This window comes from Oncorhynchus mykiss, chromosome 8, assembly GCF_013265735.2.
Source record: "Oncorhynchus mykiss isolate Arlee chromosome 8, USDA_OmykA_1.1, whole genome shotgun sequence".
In the NCBI taxonomy this organism is placed as follows: Eukaryota; Metazoa; Chordata; class Actinopteri; order Salmoniformes; family Salmonidae; genus Oncorhynchus; species Oncorhynchus mykiss.
In genome coordinates, this window is record NC_048572.1 from 37300508 (window position 1) to 37321446 (window position 20939).

Here is a 20939-nt window from a genome sequence, read left to right on the forward strand (position 1 = left end):
TTTTTATTCACTCTTTTAGCTCTGCCAACCCGGATGTTCTAGCCGTGTCTGAATCCTGGCTTAGGAAGAACACCGAAATGTTCATCCCTAACTGCAACATTTTCAGACAAGATAGAACGGCCAAAGGGGGCGGTGTTGCAATCTACTGCAAAGATAGCCTTCAGAGTTCTGTCCTACTATCCAGGTCTGTACCCAAACAATTTTAACTTCTACATTTAAAAATCCACCTCTCTAAAAACAAGTCTCTCACCGTAGCCGCCTGCTATAGACCACCCTCTGCACCCAGCTGTGCTCTGGACACCATATGTGAACTGATTGCCCCCCATCTATCTTCAGAGCTCGTGCTGCTAGGCGACCTAAACTGGGACATGCTTAACACCCCAGCCATCCTCCAATCTATGCTTGATGCCCTCAATCTCACACAAATGATCAATGAACCTACCAGGTACCACCCCAAAGGCAAAAACACGGGCACCCTCATAGATATCATCCAAACCAACTTGCCCTCTAAATACACCTTTGCTGTTTTCAACCAAGGTCTCAGCGATCACCGCCTCATTGCCTGCATCCGTAATGGGTCAGCGGTCAAACGACCTCCACTCATCACTGTCAAACGCTCCCTGAAACACTTCAGCGAGCAGATCTTTCTAAACGACCTGGCCGGGGTATCCTGGAAGGATATTTATCTCATCCCGTCAGTAGAGGATGCCTAGTTATTTTTTTTAAATGCCTTCCTCAACCAACGTAAATAAACATGCCCCATTCAAGAAATGTAGAACCAGGAACAGATATAGCCCTTGGTTCTCTCCAGACCTGACTGCCCTTAACCAACACAAAAACATCCTATGGCGTTCTGCATTCGGCATCAAACAGCCCCCGTGATATGCAACTTTTCAGGGAAGTTAGAAACCAAAATACACAGGCAGTTAGAAAAGCCAAGGCTAGCTTTTTCAAGCAAAAATGTGCTTCCTTCAACACAAACTCAAAAAGGTCCTGGGACACTGTAAAGCCCATGGAGAATAATAACACCTCCTCCCAGCTGCCCACTGCACTGAAGATAGGAAACACTGTCACCACCGATAAATCCACTATAAATGAGAATTTCAATAAGCATTTTTCTACGGCATGCTAATGCTTTCCACCTGACTACCCCTACCCCGGTCAACAGCACTGCACCCCCTACAACAACTCGCCCAAGCCTTCCCCATTTCTCCTTCTCCCAAATCCAGTCAGCTGATGTTCTGAAAGAGCATGTTCTGAAAAATCAGCCGGGCTAGACAATCCCTTTCTTTCTAAAATGATCTGCCTAAATTGTTGCCACCCCTATTGCTAGCCTGTTCAACCTCTCTTTCGTGTCGTCTGATATTCCCAAAGATTGGAAAGCAGCTGCGGTCATCCCCCTCTTCAAAGGGGGGCACACTTTTGACCCAAACTGCTACCAACCTATATCTATCCTACCCTGCCTTTCTAATCCCACCATACCTTCTCCGTTATGCAATCTGGTTTCAGAACTGGTCATGGGTGCACCTCAGCCACGCTCAAGGTCCTAAATGATATCTTAACCGCCATCGATAAGAAACAATACTGTGCAGCCGTATTCATTGACCTGGCCAAGGCTTTCGACTCTGTCTATCACCACATCCTCATCGGCAGACTCAACAGCCTTGGTTTCTCAAATGATTGCCTCGTCTGGTTCACCAACTACTTCTCTGATAGAGTTTAGTGTGTCAAATCGGAGGGCCTGTTGTCCGGGCCTCTGGCAGTCTCTATAGGAGTGCCACAAGTTTCAATTCTTGGACCGACTATCTTTTCTGTATACATCAATGATGTCGCTCTTGTCATATACATATAAATGTAAACATTCATACACATAGCTCATATATTATACAGCGCCAAGCCAAACCGCCTGACTCAAGTCATCTTACTTACCCCTGCTAAAACAGGAACCAGCTCACTCACCCAGCAATAAAACTACCCCCCCTCAGGTCTGTTGTCTTAACACCCCAGGAAACAAAGACATTCCATCGCAAGAACACATACACCCAGCCATAAAACTGACCCCCTCTGTTCTCTTCTTTCACAACCCCCTCTGCTCTCCTGTATCAGATTTCCAGATACACAAATATCTCCTTGTATGAACACACATCTCAACCCCCTCTACTGGTCGGGTGCTCAGAACAAGACTCTGCTGTGCACCAATGAGGCTCCTGCTCTGGGTAGAGCAGGCCCGCCTCCATCGCTTCAGGACCAGTCAGAAGACCACCACGACAAGACTCCACCTACATCATTCTATGTATAAAAACGGTTGTAACCTTTGTCTAGGCCTCTTTTTCACCTGACTCCTTACCGAGTTATATGAACTAGATCCGTGCACGTAAAACTGCGGGACAAGATATCTTTTGACTCATTAAAACTGCCTTTTGTTACAACTGAAATCCACTCTGTCCAGCGTCCATGATTTGGTCTCGACTCTCCAGTATTTGAACATCAACACTCTTGCTGCTGGTGAGTCTCTGATCCACCTTTACGCAGACGACACCATTCTGTATACTTCTGGCCCTTCATTGGACACTGTGTTAACAACCCTCCAGGCGAGCTTCAATGCCATACAACTCTCCTTCCGTGGCCTCCAATTGCTCTTAAATACAAGTAAAACTAAATGCATGCTCTTCAACCGATTGCTACCTGCACCTACCCGCCTGTCCAACATCACTACTCTGGACGGCTCTGACTTAGAATACATGGACAACTACAAATACCTAGGTGTCTGGTTAGACTGTAAACTCTCCTTCCAGACTCACATCAAACATATCCAATCAAAGTTAAATCTAGAATTGGGTTCCTATTTCGCAACAAAGCATCCTTCACTCATGCTGCCAAACATACCCTTGAAAAACTGACCATCCTACCAATCCTCGACTTCGGTGATGTCATTTACAAAATAGCCTCCAATACCCTACTCAATAAATTGGATGCAGTCTATCACAGTGCCATCCGTTTTGTCATCAAAGCCCCATATACTACCCACCACTGCTCTCGTATGCTCTCGTTGGCTGGCCCTCACTTCATACTCGTCTCCAAACCCACTGGCTCCAGGTCATCACAAGACCCTGCTAGGTAAAGTCCCCCCTTCCCCCCTTAGCAGCACCAACCTGTAGCATGCGCTCCAGCAGGTATATCTCTCTGGTCACCCCCAAAACCAATTCTTCCTTTGGCCGCCTCTCCTTCCAGTTCTCTGCTGCCAATGACTGGAACGAATTACAAAAATCTCTGAAACTGGAAACACTTACAGTGGGGCAAAAAAGTATTTAGTCAGCCACCAATTGTGCAAGTACTCCCACTTAAAAAGATGAGGCCTGTAATTTTCATCATAAGTACACTTCAACTATGACAGACAAAATGAAAAAAAAATCCAGAAAATCACATTGTAGGATTTTTTATGAATTTATTTGCAAATTATGGTGGAAAATAAGTATTTGGTCAATAACAAAAGTTTATCTCAATACTTTGTTATATACCTTTTGTTGGCAATGACAGAGGTAAAACATTTTCTGTAAGTCAGTGATGTTTTGGGGCTGTTGCTGGGCAACACGGACTTTCAACTCCCTCCAAAGATTTTCTATGGGGCTGAGATCTGGAGACTGGCTAGGCCACTCCAGGACCTTGAAATGCTTCTTACGAAGCCACTCCTTCGTTGCCCAGGCGGTGTGTTTGGGATCATTGTCATGCTGAAAGACCCAGCCACGTTTCATCTTCAATGCCCTTGCTGATGGAAGGAGGTTTTCACTCAAAATCTCACGATACATGGCCCCATTAATTCCTTAATGTACACGGATCAGTAGTCCTGGTCCCTTTGCAGAAAAACAGCCCCAAAGCATGTTTCCACCCCCATGCTTCACAGTAGGTATGGTGTTCTTCGGATGCAACTCAGCATTCTTTGTCCTCCAAACACGACAGTTGAGTTTTTACCAAAAAGTTATATTTTGGTTTCATCTGACCATATGACATTCTCCCAATCTTCTTCTGGATCATTCAAATGCTCTCTAGCAAACTTCAGATGGGCCTGGAATTGTACTGGCTTAAGCAGGGGGACACGACTGGCACTGCAGGATTTGAGTCCCTGGCGGCGTAGTGTGTTACTGATGGTAGGCTTTGATACTTTGGTCCCAGCTCTTTGCAGGTCATTCACTAGGTCCCCCTGTGTGGTTCTGGGATTTTTGCTCACTGTTCTTGTGATCACTTTGACCCCACGGGGTGAGATCTTGCGTGGAGCCCCAGATCGAGGGAGATTATCAGTGGTCTTGTATATCTTCCATTTCCTAATAATTGCTCCCACAGTTGATTTCTTCAAACCAAGCTGCTTACCTATTGCAGATTCAGTCTTCCCAGCCTGGTGTAGGTCTACAATTTTGTTTCTGGTGTCCTTTGACAGCTCTTTGGTCTTGGCCATAGTGGAGTTTGGAGTGTGACTGTTTGAGGTTATGGACAGGCGTCTTTTATACTGATGAGTTCAAACAGGTGCCATTAATACAGGTAACGAGTGGAGGACAGAGGAGCCTCTTAAAGAAGAAGTTACAGGTCTGTGAGAGCCAGAAATCTTGCTTGTTTGTAGGTGACCAAATACTTATTTTCCACCATAATTTGCAAATAAATTCGTAGAAAATCCTACAATGTGATTTTCTGGATTTTTTTTTCTCATTTTGTCTGTCATAGTTGAAGTGTACCTATGATACAGGCCTCTCTCATCTTCTTAAGTGGGAGAACTTGCACAATTGGTGACTGACTAAACACTTTTTTACCCCACTGTATCTCTCTCACTAGCTTTAAGCACCAGCTGTCAGAGCAGCTCACAGATTACTGCACCTGTACATAGCCCATCTATAATTAAGCCCAAACAACTACCTCTTTCCCTACTGTATTTATTTATGTAGCTCCTTTGCACCCCATTATTTATATCTCTACTTTGCACATTCTTCCACTGCAAATCAACCATTCCAGTGTTTTACTTGCTATATTGTATTTACTTCGCCACCATGGCCTTTTTTTTGCCTTTACCTCCCTTATCTCACCTCACTTGCTGACATTGTATATAGACTTATTTTTCTACTGTATTATTGACTGTATGTTTGTTTTACTCCATGTGTAACTCTGTTGTTGTATGTGTCGAACTGCTTTGCTTTATCTTGACTAGGTCGCAATTGTAAATGAGAACTTGTTGTCAACTTGTCTACCTGGTTAAATAAAGGTGGAAAAAAATAAATAAAAATGGAAACAGGATGCACATGAGCTCAAATTTGAGTCTCATAGAAAAGGGTCTGAATACTTATCTAAATAAAGTATTTAAAGTATTTAAAGTATGCTAAAAATTCTAAACACCAGTTTTGCTTTGTCATTATGGGGTATTGTGTGTAGTGTCACGGCCCCTCTGCAGTGCAGGGGCGGTTCCTCCTGCAGGCAGAGCAGGGTCGTTAGTGATTGGAATCACCTGGGCTCAGGTTATTTAAACTGCTTTACTAATCACTCTTGTCTCTCTCTGCTCCTCCAGGTATGATCCTGTTTTGCATAGTTTTCACTCAGTCATTCACACACACAGATTCACGCATCCCTGCACCTTACATTATGATACTTTCACACCTCATTCCCTTTTCTTTGTTTAAAGTTAATAGTTTGGTTTATAATAAAGAACCTTTTTGATTGGCCTATACCTGTTGTTCGTGTCCCCTCATTTTTGCCACAGGCTATGAGCCGGCCTGTGACAGTAGATTGATAAGGAAAAAATGTAATTTAATACATTTTAGAATAAGGCTGTAACATAAGAAAATGTGGAAAAGGTAAAGGGGTCTGAATATTTTCAGAAAGCTCTGTAAACTAAAAGAACTAACACGTTAGTAAACCTGCTACAATTATGCAAGTCAGTAAGCAGTTTAGCACTGGGCACTGGTGACAATACATTTGTAAAAATCAAAAGCTTTACCTTGACTTGAAAGATTTACTGTGTTGGATAGTCATAGGCATAGTCAGCTGGTTAACATAGCATCCCTCTGTTTGAGCCAGGTGTTTGAGTAGGCTAAACTAGCTAGCTGCATTTGCTAGCTTAGTAGGTGAAAGTAAAAAATAACTAAATATAGCCACATCTCTCTCTGTCTCTTGCTTCTCCTTAATTTTTTAAGAAACAAATTTGTTCAAAACTGTTCAACTACTGTCTTTCTCTCTCTTTGAATCAACTACTCACCACATTGTTATGCACTGCAGTGCTAGCTAGCTGGAGCTTATGCTTTCAGTACTAGATTCATTCTCTGATTCTTTGATTGTGTGGATTACATGTCAGTTGATGTTGCAAGAGCTCTTATAGGTTGGAGGATGTTCTCTGGTAGTTATCATAATTACTGTGTAAGTCTATGGAAGGAGGTGAGAACCATTAGCCTCCTGGGTTTTGAATTGAAGTTAATGTACCCAGTGGAGGATGGAAGCTAACTGTCCTCCGGCTACTCCATGGTGCTACCCTACAGAGTGCTGTTGAGGCTATTGTAGACCTCCATTGCAAAACAGTATGCTTTAATCAATTATTTGGTGACGTGAATATATTTTGTATCGTTTTATCTAAAAAGGATAACTTTTTAAATGTTTCACTATTTTTATTTTTATGAAATTTAGTGAGGAGTACGGTCCTCAGTGAGGAGTCATCAGTGGGTTTTGTTCAACACTGCCCAGGAGGCATGTAAACAGTAGCTATAAAAGGTGATCGCTGGTTTCCTATTGGACCTTCTAGTCATGGCATATAATATCAACATTTTTGGTGACTTTAATATTCAGATGGAAAAGCCCACAGACCCGCTCCAAAAGGCTTTCGGAGCCATCAATGGGTTTTGTTCAACATGTCTCCGGACCTACTCATTGCCACAGTCATACCCTTAATCTAGTATTTGCCCGTGGAATAAATATTGTGGATCTAAGTGTTTTTCACAATCCTGGACTATCGGACCACCATCCACCATTTTATTACATTTCAATCGCCACAAATAATCTACTCAGACCCCAACCAAGGATCATTAAAAGCCGTGCTATAAATTTACGAACAACCCAAAGATTCCTAGATGCTCTTCCAGACTCCCTCCACCTACCAATGGACGATGGAGTCCAAAAATCGGTTTACCACCTAACTGAGGATCTTAATTTAACCTTGCGTAATACCCCAGATACAGTACCCCAAAAAAACATTTCCCACTAGAAACTTGCTCCCTGGTATACAGAAAATACCAGAGCCTTGAAGCAAGCTTCCTGAAAATTTGAACGGAAATGGCGCTCCACCAAAATGGAAGTCTTCTGAATAGCTTGGAAAGACAGTACCGTGCAATATTGAAGAGCTCTCACCACCTCATAATCATCCTATTTTTCCAACCTAATTGAGGAGAATAAGAACAATACAACATTTGTTTTTTATACTGTCGCAAAGCTAACTAAAAAGCAGCATTCAACGAGAGAGGATAGAGTTTTACTTCAGCAGTGATAAATTCCTGAACTTCTTCCATGAAAAGATCATGATCATTAGAAAGCAATTACGAACTCCACTTTGAATCTGCGTATTTCTCCAAAGCTCAGTTGTCCTGAGTCTGCTCAGAACTGCCAGGACCTAGGATCAATGGAGATACTCAAGTTTTTTAATCCTGTATCTCTTGATACATTCAGGAAAATAGTCCTGGCTTCTAAACCGTCAAGCTGTACAGTGCCTTGCGAAAGTATTCGGCCCCCTTGAACTTTGCGACCTTTTGCCACATTTCAGGCTTCAAACATAAAGATATAAAACTGTATTTTTTTGTGAAGAATCAACAACAAGTGGGACACAATCATGAAGTGGAACGACATTTATTGGATATTTCAAACTTTTTTAACAAATCAAAAACTGAAAAATTGGGCGTGCAAAATTATTCAGCCCCTTTACTTTCAGTGCAGCAAACTCTCTCCAGAAGTTCAGTGAGGATCTCTGAATGATCCAATGTTGACCTAAATGACTAATGATGATAAATACAATCCACCTGTGTGTAATCAAGTCTCCGTATAAATGCACCTGCACTGTGATAGTCTCAGAGGTCCGTTAAAAGCGCAGAGAGCATCATGAAGAACAAGGAACACACCAGGCAGGTCCGAGATACTGTTGTGAAGAAGTTTAAAGCCGGATTTGGATACAAAAAGATTTCCCAAGCTGTAAACATCCCAAGGAGCACTGTGCAAGCGATAATATTGAAATGGAAGGAGTATCAGACCACTGCAAATCTACCAAGACCTGGCCGTCCCTCTAAACTTTCAGCTCATACAAGGAGAAGACTGATCAGAGATGCAGCCAAGAGGCCCATGATCACTCTGGATGAACTGCAGAGATCTACAGCTGAGGTGGGAGACTCTGTCCATAGGACAACAATCAGTCGTATTTGCACAAATCTGGCCTTTATGGAAGAGTGGCAAGAAGAAAGCCATTTCTTAAAGATATCCATAAAAAGTGTCGGTTAAAGTTTGCCACAAGCCACCTGGGAGACACACCAAACATGTGGAAGAAGGTGCTCTGGTCAGATGAAACCAAAATTGAACTTTTTGGCAACAATGCAAAACGTTATGTTTGGCGTAAAAGCAACACAGCTCATCACCCTGAACACACCATCCCCACTGTCAAACATGGTGGTGGCAGCATCATGGTTTGGGCCTGCTTTTCTTCAGCAGGGACAGGGAAGATGGTTAAAATTGATGGGAAGATGGATGGAGCCAAATACAGGACCATTCTGGAAGAAAACCTGATGGAGTCTGCAAAAGACCTGAGACTGGGACGGAGATTTGTCTTCCAACAAGACAATGATCCAAAACATAAAGCAAAATCTACAATGGAATGGTTCAAAAATAAACATATCCAGGTGTTAGAATGGCCAAGTCAAAGTCCAGACCTGAATCCAATCGAGAATCTGTGGAAAGAACTGAAAACTGCTGTTCACAAATGCTATCCATCCAACCTCACTGAGCTCGAGCTGTTTTGCAAGGAGGAATGGGAAGAAAATTCAGTCTCTCGATGTGCAAAACTGATAGAGACATACCCCAAGCGACTTACAGCTGTAATCGCAGCAAAAGGTGGCGCTACAAAGTATTAACTTAAGGGGGCTGAATAATTTTGCACGCCCAATTTTTCAGTTTTTGATTTGTTAAAAAAGTTTGAAATATCCAATAAATGTCGTTCCACTTCATGATTGTGTCCCACTTGTTGTTGATTCTTCACAAAAAAATACAGTTTTATATCTTTATGTTTGAAGCCTGAAATGTGGCAAAAGGTCGCAAAGTTCAAGGGGGCCGAATACTTTCGCAAGGCACTGTATACTGGACCCTATTCCAACTAAACTACTGGAAGAGCTACTTCCTGTACTTGGCCCTCCTATGTTGAACATAATAAATGGCTCTCTATCCACCGGATGTGTACCAAACTCACTAAAAGTGGCAGTCATAAAGCCTCTCTTGAAAAAGCAAAACCTTGAAAATGTCAAAAACTATCGACCCATATTGAATCTCCCATTCCTCACAACATTTTTTGGAAAAGCAGTAAAAGCAGCAACTCATTTCCTTCCTGAAGACAAATAGCACTGAGACTGCACTCGTGAAGGTGGTACATGACCTTTTAATGGCCTCAGTTCGTCTCTGTGGATGGTTTGTCCTTTGACAAATCAATTATACGTTTCGGCGTTCCTCAAGTTTCCGTTTTAGGACCACTATTGTTTCCACTATATATTCTACCTCTTGGTAGATGTCATTCAGAAACACAATGATAAAGCAATAAATAAACTTCTGTTAGTGCTAAACACGGCTGCTTGAATCCTGACTAGAACCAACATTTTTTATCATATTACTCCAGTGCTAGCCTGTTAAGGCTGGGACTGATTTCAAGGTTTTACTATTAACCTACAAAGCATTACATGGTCTTGCTCTTACGTATCTCTCCGATTTGATCCTGCCGTACATATCTATAGGTACGCTACGGTGACAATACAATAATTATGGAATGATCTGCCTATCCATGTGAGAGACGCAGACTCGGTCTCAAACTGTAGGTCCTATGATTGAGTGTAGTCTGGCCCAGGGGTGCGAAGGTGAACGGCAAGGCACTGAAGCGACGAATTGCCCTTGCTGTCTCTGCCTGGCCGGCTACCCTCTCTCCACTGGGATTCTCTGCCTCTGATCCTATTATGGGGGCTGAGTAACTGGCTTACACGTGATCTTCTTGTCCGGTTTTTCAAAGTCTGCGGTTATGCCTCAGTAGAATATCAACAATTAAACATTATTTAATGAATTTGCCCTCAGCGAATGGCTTGCTATGTCTAGCAATTTTGTGGGCCAGTAACTAGCTAGCTCTCGCAATTCCGTCGTTTGCTGAATGCAGTTTTGTCCTTGCTGCTCTTGCAACTGAGAAAGCAACTCTTTCGATGCACTTGCCTACTGCTCAGAAGACATAATCCTATATTTCTCTACATGCTTCGTCTGGAAGTGTAGGGACAAGTTGTAGTCTTTCAAGACAGTGATGTTCTCTTTACACAATAAACAAAAGGCTTTCCCTGATACTTCAATAAATAAATATTTCAATGTCCACTCTTGCTAGAACACCCTACATTAATTGCCTACTTTCTGTTTATTTTTAAATCTTTGAAAAACAACATTTTTGTGTGTGTGTGTGCAGTTATTCTTTCGTGCCTTCAAAATAAATGTCCCACAAACAGTGGGAGTTAAATCATTACACAAATGCGAGTATTCATTCAGGCTTTTCATTTAAATAACAAATACGTTTTTCAAAACTTTACTATCGCAAATTCTTTGTGATTTGAGCATGATTCCTCTGGACATATTGAATCAGGTCACGGGCCGGATATGGCTCCCGGGCCAGCCTTTGCCCAGGCCTGCTCTAGATCTAGCTTCCAGGTGTAAATGATCTAGGCACTTACGTAATTTATTTGGCCCAGTACCAGGTTACCTTCAGAATGGCGAACACTCAATCTCATCTTTCCAAAGATGGGTCACAGGCCTATTAGTGTGTAGCCCAAACTATTTGGAAGCTACAGACAGAAGTTGGCACATCGGTAGTACCAACTTCAGACAAGTCCTGTGATCCTTGTGGAGCCCAAACCGTTTGGACACTAGAGGTTTTTGTGAGACCGATTTTCGGGATGTCTCCTGGTCTGACAAAAAAACCTGTATCTCTGCCACGTTCCACTGCAGTCTTCGAAAGGATGAGGTGGATTGAGATGCAACCCATGAAAAAAAGTAGTTTAAAAATTGGGATTTTGATGGGGATTTGTTTATTATTTATTACTGCAGCCCTCATCCTCCACATACAACACCCCCAAAGCGCACACAACCCTGGGTCGCTCATCTTTTCAGTTCGCTGCAGCCAGCGACTGGAACGAAGCTGCAACAAACACTCAAACTGAACAGTTTTATCTCCATCTCTTCATTCAAAGACTCAATGGACACTGGCAGTTGTGTCTGCTTCATGTGATGCATTGTTGCCTCTACCTTCTTGCCCTTTGTGCTGTTGTCTGTGCCCAATAATGTTTGTACCATGTTTTGTGCTGCTGTCATGTTGCTACCATGCTGTGTTGCTGCCATGCTATGTTATTGTCTTAGGTCTGTCTCTATGTAGTGTTTCTGTAATGAATACTCAAGGAGAAAAATATGTAGATTCGCAGCAGGTGTTTATTTCACCTAGGACTGAAGGCTATAACTGGTTATCACAAACGAGCTAGGAAAAGGCTTAGTAAAGTCAAAAACAAACAATACTTCACAAAGGCACAAACACAATGAACTGAACTAAATAAGGAGCTGATGAGACCAGGTGTGTAACTAACACTGGTGAAATCAATGAACAAAAATGAAATACAGTGCTACGTTCAAGAACACAAAGAAACAGGGCTACGTTCAAGAACACAACGAAACAGAACACAAGGTTGACTAAGAAAATAAATACAGAACCTTACAGTTGTGGTATCTCTCTTGTTGTGATGTGTGTTTTGTCCTATATACTGTATATATATTAATCCCAGCCCCCGTCCCCGCAGAAGGCCTTTAGCCTTTAGCTAGGCCGTCATTGTAAATAAGAATTTGTTCTAAACTGACTTGCCTAGTTAAATAAAGGTAAAAATAAAAAATGCATTACGCTAATTGGGGCGCGGATATTGCTGTAGAGGGTTTCAATGCCATGATATTCGATATTTAAAACCACACGGAGGGAAGACATAAGAGAGAGCAGGACACAAGGAGAGTCGATGTGAAAGCTACTGCACAGCTGGAAAACCCATAGAACTAGACAGGTATTTTCTTTAGGCTACCATGGGTCTGCCAGGCAGACTGCCAGCGGGGTCTTGTAGTAAAAGGGGACACATTTCCCATCCGCAACATATTTAATAGCACTACGCGTGCCTGGAATTACCTGACTTTAAGTCCCATTTGATAATTTCCAAACTGTCTTTTTACCTGATCTGCTACAGAAATTTGATTTGCACATTCCTCTTCACGCATTATTTAGCATGATCTGAAACATATACGGAGTAATGCGTTTAAATGCATGATTTCCCGATGGTGATATATTTGCAGGCAGTCATTTTACTGGCAAGGGCGGACTTAATGTTTGGAATGCGTGAGGACATCTTAAGGGTTTGGCTGGGTTCTCCTTTTCAGATATCTGTGCCCCGGTTGCTGGCAGCGTGTCTGAGAGAATGCAGTGTAGTTGACTGCTCAGCGGTTTGACGCCTTGTTGTGAAAGAAGGGATGCTGCGAAGAGGAGAGAAGAGAACAGACAGGTCTTCTGTGGGACAGGAGGTGCGCTTAATGTATCGTTGAACAAAGACTCGTGAGTGAGATTAACCCTTGAACAATATAAAAAGCATTGGATATATTAGATCACATTTTAAAACGGGTTGGTATGGGATTGTTCTAACTATGCACCTGACATTTGCCTATTTGGTGACAATCATAATAGTTTATAATTAAACGTGCCCAGATGTATGCCTATAACCTGTATAAAGTGTGTGTCTATGTATCACAGCCCCTGTCCCTCATTAATCAGTTTAGAATGCAATTTAAACCTACATCGCAGCCACGTAGGCCTGTCGATCATAGCATAACGTTAAAGCATTCAACCGGGCTGCATATAATGCATTCCTCTAGCCTAACACCATCTGCTTCTGACTTGCATGGGAAACCAATCTAGCCAACTTTCACTTAACTTTCATTCTGATTTGGTGTTTGGTGAGGTGCCAGCATCACATAGCATGGAGGCAAAGAAGAAGAAGATGTAATACATTAACATTCACTGTGGGGGAAAGTAACCTATTATGATAGCTGGAAATGTCACCAGACAGCAATGTAAGTGACACATGTGCAACGGATCATTAATCACATAGATTCTGTCATTGAGATAGCAGAATGAAAAAGTGTGTGTCTGTTTGAGAGGCTGCGCTGCTCTCTTATCAGGGAGAGAGGACGAGAAGTCTGATACCATACGTTTTTTTCTCAGATCTCATAATTGTGACCACTGCAGATTGATTTTTGCTCAAATCTGTAGATTGAAATTAGAACTTTTTTATTTATTTTTTTACCTCTTTTTCTCCCCAATTTCGTGGTATCCAATTGTTGTAGTAGCTACTATCTTGTCTCATCGCTACAACTCCCGTACGGGCTCGGGAGAGACGAAGGTTGAAAGTCCTCCGATACACAACCCAACCAAGCCGCACTGCTTCTTAACACAGCGTGCATCCAACCCGGAAGCCAGCCGCACCAATGTGTCCGAGGCTACACCGTGCACCTGGCAACCTTGGTTAGCGCGCACTGCGCCCGGCCCGCCACAGGAGTCGCTGGTGCGCAATGAGACAAGGACATCCCTACCGACCAAGCCCTCCCTAACCCGGACGACGCTAGGCCAATTGTGCGTCGCCCCACGGACCTCCCGGTCGCGGCCTGTTACGACAGAGCCTGGGCGGGAACCCAGGGACTCTGATGGCACAGCTGGCGTTGCAGTACAGCGTCCTTAACCACTGCGCATAACTTGTTTTAAACATACTGTAGGCTGAAGTTACACTGCCTTTAAGGTCAAATAATGTTTATTGATCATCTGAAGAGCATAATTTTTTAAGGTGGCTGATAATTAGAATATGTCCAAACAACCTCTGCTTCATTACATAAGCCTACCTACAGTACCTGTAAAAAGTTTGGACACACCTGCTCGTTCCAGGGTTTTTCTTTATTTGACTATTTTCTGCATTGTAAAATAAGTGATTATATCAAAACTATGAAATAACACTTGGAATCATGTAGTAACTAAAAATGGTGTTTGTAACGATTTTGGAAATGAGCAGACCAAGGCGCAGCGTGAATTGAGTTCCACATCTTTAATTACAAATTGAAACTAGAAACAAAACTTAAAGACCGTGACGACGTAGTGCTCAAACACACTAACACAAACAATATTCCACAAATGCAGGTGGGGAAAGGCCTACCTAAATATGATCCCCAATTAGAGGCAACGATTACCAGCTGCCTCTAATTGGGAACCACACAAACCACCAGCCTAGAAATCTATAAACCAGAATCTATAAACCATCTATAAACCAAATCTATAAACCATCTATAAACCAACCTCCCCAGTCACGCTCTGACCTAAACACCATAGAGAACTGAGGGCTCTCTATGGTCAGGGCTTGGCAGTGTTAAACAAATAAACATATATTTGAGATTCTTCAAACTAGTGACCCTTTGGCTTGATGACAGCTTTTCACACTCTTGGCATTTTCTCAACCAGCTTCATGAAGTAGTCACCTGGAATGCATTTAAATTAAAAGGTGTACCTTGTTGAAAGTCAATTTGTGGAATTTCTTTCCTTCTTAATGCATTTGAGCCAATCAGTTGTGTTGTGACAATGTAGGGGTGGTATACAGAAGATAGCCCTATTTGGTAAAATACCAAGTCCATATTATGTCAAGAACAGCTAAAATAAGCAAAGAGAAATTACGGTCCATCACTACTTTAAGACATTAAGGTCAGTCAATGGGGAACATTTCGAAAACTTTGAAGGTTTCTTCAAGTTCAGTCGCGAAAACCATCAATCGCTATGATGAAACTGCCTCTCATGAGGACCGCCACAGGAAAGGAAGACCCAGAATTACCTCTGCTGCAGAGGATAAGGTCATTAGAGTTACCAGCCTCAGAAATCTGCAATTAACTGGACCTCACATTGCAGCCCAAATAAACGCTTCACAGAGTTCAAGTAACAGACACATCTCAACATCAACTGTTCAGAGGAGGCTGCGTGAATCAGGCCTTCATGGTCAAATTGCTGCGAAGAAACCACTACTAAAGGACACCAATAAGAAGAAGAGTCTTGCTTGGGCCAAGAAACACGTGCAATGGACATTAGACAGGTGGAAATCTGTCCATTAGTCTGATGAGTCCAAATTTGAGACTTTTGGTTCCAACCCGCTGTGTCTTTGTGAGACGCAGAGTAGGTGAACGGATGATCTCCGCATGTGTGGTTCCCACCATGAAACATGGAGGAGGTGTGACGGTGTGGGATTACTTTGCTGGTGACACTGTTGGGATTTATTTAGAATTCAAGGCACACTTAATTAACCAGCATGGCTACCACAGCATTCTACAGCGATACGCCATCCTATCTGGTTTGTGCTTAGTGCGACTATTATTTATTTTTTCAATAGGAAAATGACCCAAAACACAGCTCCAGGCTGTGTAAGGGCTACTTGACCAAGAAAGAGACTGATGGAGTGCTGCATCAGATGACCTGGCCTTCACAATCACCCGACTTCAACCCAATTGAGATGGTTTGGGATGAGTTGGACCACAGAGTGAAGGAAAAGCAGCCAACAAGTGCTCAGCATATGTGGGGAACTCCTTCAAGACTTTTGGAAAAGCATTCCAGGTGACTACCTCATGAAACTGGTTGAGAGAATGCCAAGAGTGTGGAAAGCTGCCATCAAGGCAAAGGGTGGCTTCTTTGAAGAATCTAAAATAGAAAGTATATTTTGATTTGTTTAACACTTTATTGGTTACTACATGATTCCATATGTGTTATTTCATAGTTTTGATGTCTTCATTATTATTCTACAATGTAGAAAATATTGAGAATAAAGAAAAACCCTTGAATGAGTAAGTGGTACTGTATGTTATTATAACCCTGTAATGACTATAATGTCAATGTTATTATCACCTCCTGTGATTGTACTACCACTGTTGACCACTGGAGGCGCATGTCCCGCTGTGAGACTCGGTGAATGAAGTGGAACAGCACTGTCTGTCAAACACCGCAGTCTCCTTCTGCTCTACTGCTGGAATCTGCCTGCGTGCGACTCTCTCCCTGTATCTCTCTGAGCCTGCGATCCACTGAGTGCCTCTACTCTTCTCTTGTCTCAGCATCACTCAGGTAAAGCCAATACAGACCTCTCTTTCTATTATTGTGTTCTTGCTTATTGTTTACCTGACGACGTGATTGAGATAATGACCGAGATTTGAGGTTGTAAGGGAATTGTTCACTTATGGCAAAACTGCTATGATATAGTAAAATAAATGATTGTTTGTTATATGTATTAGGTAGATTCTGTAGATTCTGTTTGTGGCAGCACCATTTCACAACGTCAAATTCCTGGTACATGCAAATGTATTTGGCGAATAAAGGTGATTCTGATTCTGAGATAGCCTCGCTCATAAACAAAAATGCAGAATATTTGCAAGCATATTTCCATGTGTTTTGCCTACCAATATAGGGTGTCACACTTTCTTTATCCTATCTTAATAATGATACATGAAGACATGGCATCTCTTAATTAGATGTATTAATGTGATGCAGCGTTGCTGGCTGACATAAATACATGTGAAATAGAGATCAGGGTGAAAAATAGGGGAGATCTGAGTGTGAAGGGGATGGTTATGTGTGTGTTTACAGTATGTGTGGGTTCTGCTTGCCTAACTGCCCTTCCCTCTCTGGCTCAGTTCCAGCCCCTGAGCACTGAACACAGGGCAGCATGTGAGTGGCAGCAGAATTGAGCAGCCTCACGTCCTCCCGAACACACACAGGAACACCAGCTCATCCCTGGCCGTCACTTAGAGTCACACACACACATACTTACGCTCACACTCAGACACACACAGACACACACACTTTCAGACTCAGAGAGACACACATTCACATACAAACGCTCAGGCACGCTCAGGAGCCAGCCATGGCGAAGGGAGAGAGGATACCCCATACCCCAGCAGGAAAACTCTTCAAGCCCCCAGAGCCAGCTTTCAACAAGCCCCCCCACCAGGTAAGGAAACACTGCTTTTATTTTGTGAATCAGTTGGCTAGTTTACCCCTGGACTGACATCTCAGGGGACGTTCATGTTCCTTTGGTTTGGCTTTCTGGCGTGCTGTTTGTTATACAATGCCTGGATATTTGAGAGATTGAGGGCAGGGAGTTAGTTAATTACATTGAACATCAGTTGGATTGTGATAATACTACTTACAGCTTAGGACCAGACACAGAGGATGTTTCTCTCTCTGTTGGATGGATGATATTGGTGTAAGTTCACCCTGAGTGCTTTTTGGGTACCAGTAAGACTGCCTGAATGTCAGAAAGAGACATTCCTGTGAAAGAATGCAGTGTGTGTGTGTGTGTGCCAGTGAAAATATGTGAAGCCGTGTACTCGTGTGAGTAAATGGAATGCTTACTTATTGATGGTATTCCAGCACACATGCCCAGGGGCGGAAGGCAATGACAGACGAGGAGCCAACCCTTTATTTTACTATACCACCAGTTCATTATAATACAGATGTAGCCTATTGTGTTTCATTATACCTCCAGTGCATTGATACAGACAAAAATAAGTACTCTACATCGTCTTCTATGTTTAGATTCACACTGGCTTATTCACTGCTGGAAATTCAATATTGTCTGGCTGCACTTATTGCTCAGCAATGTGTTTAATGCTGTCCTAATTCAGTGAATAGCCATTGAAGAAAAGTGATGTAATATTCACATCGTTTTTCTGAAAGAATGGATGCAGCGTGACCTTGGGCTGTGTGTGTGTGTGTGTGTGTGTGTGTGTGTTCATGTGAGTGTGGAGGAGCTGTGTGTGTAGAGCATGGCCCTTATGAATGATATGTGTGTGACCTGGGTGAATTATACATGCTAAAGCAGCTAAAGGAGAGGCTGAAACAGAGGAGACTAAAGCCCCTAATGCAGGGTTCCCCAAATGGCGGCCCACAGGTGTTTCTTTTGTTGGACATTAAAGACAGTACAAACACCAGCAAATTAGCTCCAAGTGATTAAAATTTTGGAAATCTGTTCCAAAGTATTCCCACACATAATAGAGAGATGTGTAATCGTAAACAAATGTAAACAAGGTTTGAAATTATTATGTTTTAGTCAAATATTATATCTGTCAATTTGCAGTTAAACAAATTATTTGTAATTATTTCTAGTTGATGATCCCTGCCCTAACGAGTCACTTGTCACAGTGAGTCCCTCAGCTTCAGCCAGGCCCTCTGGTGGTCAATCACCAGAACACAGCTGACAGCTCCAGACAGGAGAGGAGAGGGACTTGTTTGACTTCTCTATTACTGTGTTTAAGTGCTTTCAGAATAAGTATGTTACATGTTGTAATCCTTGTGAGTTAAATTCTGTATGCCAAGTCTGTGTCCAATCCCTTGGCATCACAGAGGCCAGAACTTCACACTCTGGTTCCATCCTAACACTTTCACACTTTCACACACACACACACACACACACACACACACACACACACACACACACACACACACACACACACACACACACACACACACACACACACACACATACACACACACACACCAACCATAAAATCTGCCTTTTAAGTCCAATGTCAAATTGTATGAGGAAATTCTACTGCCTGTAAACCTTTATGTAAAGCTCTAAACCAGCTTTATTTCTTTATACAACCAGCTTTATCTATCACACGCATACAGTACACACACTCAATCTGTGAATGCTGACAGAAGTGGGAAAAGCAATCAAACATATTCACTATTCCCCACTCATCCTCTGTGTGCGTCACAGTCAGCTAATAACTAAGATCCTCTTTAAAAACATAAAGGCACGTAGCCAGAGTCGCTTTTCCCCCCACTTCATCATCATTAACAAAGTCATTTACTTTGGGAATTTGCCCCATTTTCCCAGAGCCACAGTATGCTGATGGTCTGTTCTCTCTGAGGTGCTTTAGTTTGTGTGTGTGTGTGTGTGTGTTTATGCAATTATAGGAAGCTAGATAACGTGTGTTCAGACAGCGGAGGGATATCCTGTTTACATCTTCAGTCATAAGACCTCAGTAAATAAGACTGTAGTCAGACTCTCTCTGTGTCTATGTGTGTAGAGCTAGGCAAGCGCCACTAATGAATGCTATCAGGCCCTGACTATCTGGTATGAAGTTAAGACAGATAAATCCTTGTTTGATGACCTGTGGACTATTTAACCTTCTTGTACAAAGAGAGAGCCTAAAACGATATGACCTCTTTACAGTACACTCTTAGAAAAGAAGGTGCTAACTAGAACCAAAAAGGGTTCTTTGCCTGTCCCTATTGGAGAACCCTTTGAAGAAACCCATTTGGTTCCAGGTGGAACCCTTTTAGGTTCTATGTAGAACCCTTTCCACAGAGGGTTCTACATGGAACCCTAAATAGTTTTACCTGGAACCAAAAAGGGTTCTACTTTGAACCAAAAATGGTCATCCTATAGGGACAGCCGCAGAACCCTTTTGGAACCCTTTTTTCCAAGAGTGTAGCTCTGTTTTCTGGGTTTACCCCCTCAGTGTGGAGTATGTTATGGGGATACAAACAGTGACGGCGACTCCAACTACGTAGCTGTATTGCAGATGAGGGTAAAAGTCATAGACACACTTGATGTTGAACCAAGACGTCACTGATCTGGCACAGACCATTGGGATATTAAGACCCTTCATCAGTTAACCAGTATTTTCCATAGAAACCAAAGACTTGTCTTGTCTTCCCGTTTAGAGCTAACTGCAGTGAGGATGAGTGGAAGGGGTAGAGACTAAGTAGAGACTGAGAGTTTTGAAGTTAATCCACATGCTACTCTTTCCTTACTCATAACCCGCTTGTCTTGCTGTGTTTTAAATAATTACACAGCTCCCTTCTAGAATTGTCATTCTAGAAACCATCAATGTTTTCTTGAGGAGACGAAAGAAGATAAAATAAAGTCAGCCAGATAATGAGAGTGTGTTGAAGGGCTTTGGACTCTGTGGTTGGTCTGTAGTTGTTTTGGTGATATCTTTCTTTCATAAAGCCTGAAAGGCCTAAAGCTGTGGGCAGCGAGGTAACCCGCCCATAACTGCAATGTATGGAAACAACAAAGGTTAGAGAGAGAGAGAGAGTGTGGAGAGAGATGGGGGAAGAGAAAAAAGAAAGGAGAGAGAGAGAGAGAGAGAGAGAGAGAGAGAGTGTGGAGAGAGATGGGGGAAGAGAAAAAAGAAAGGAGAGAGAGAGAGAGAGAGAGAGTTCACTTGCTTTGGCAATGTTACCATATGTTTTCCATGGCAATAAATCCCTTAGATTGAAATTGAATTGAGAGAGCGCGTGAGAAAGATATGTATATACTGTATGTACATATAGAGGGAGAGAGAGACGGAAGGAAAGACATTGAATCAGAAGCTGCTGTATTTTGGTCCGTGCCGTGTGTGTTTCCGTGTCTGTCTCCGAGATGTTCATAACAGTCGTAAATATTGGGCTTTCCAGGAGCCTGGTGGTTTTTCTGCTATTTCATGTGTAAAGATGGAAACATCTCTGATCATCCCCTGATCATAAGTGTTAGGGTTAATCGATAGTTAGTTGAAATGGTGTTGACAGTTATTGAACATCTACTGAACGTCAACAAACC

The 20939-nt window shown here is 42.5% G+C and overlaps 1 protein-coding gene across 3 annotated transcripts in view; it reads left to right on the forward strand.

Annotated features, from left to right (window-relative positions):
• Positions 1-12223: 12223 nt before the first annotated feature.
• mfsd2b (major facilitator superfamily domain containing 2B) overlaps positions 12224-20939 on the forward strand; it is a 42130-nt gene continuing 33414 nt past the window's right edge. The window contains exons 1-4 of one of the 3 annotated variants that reach the window (XM_021612527.2): positions 12224-12329; positions 12697-12868; positions 16274-16450; positions 17017-17333. In XM_021612527.2, coding sequence (XP_021468202.1) covers positions 17247-17333 — 87 coding nt within the window. In that variant the 5' untranslated portion in view covers positions 12224-12329; positions 12697-12868; positions 16274-16450; positions 17017-17246. Of the gene's footprint in view, positions 12330-12434; positions 12869-16131; positions 16451-17016; positions 17334-20939 lie in introns of those variants that run through there. The other 2 variants (XM_036985428.1, XM_021612528.2) reach the window with 2 other exon arrangements.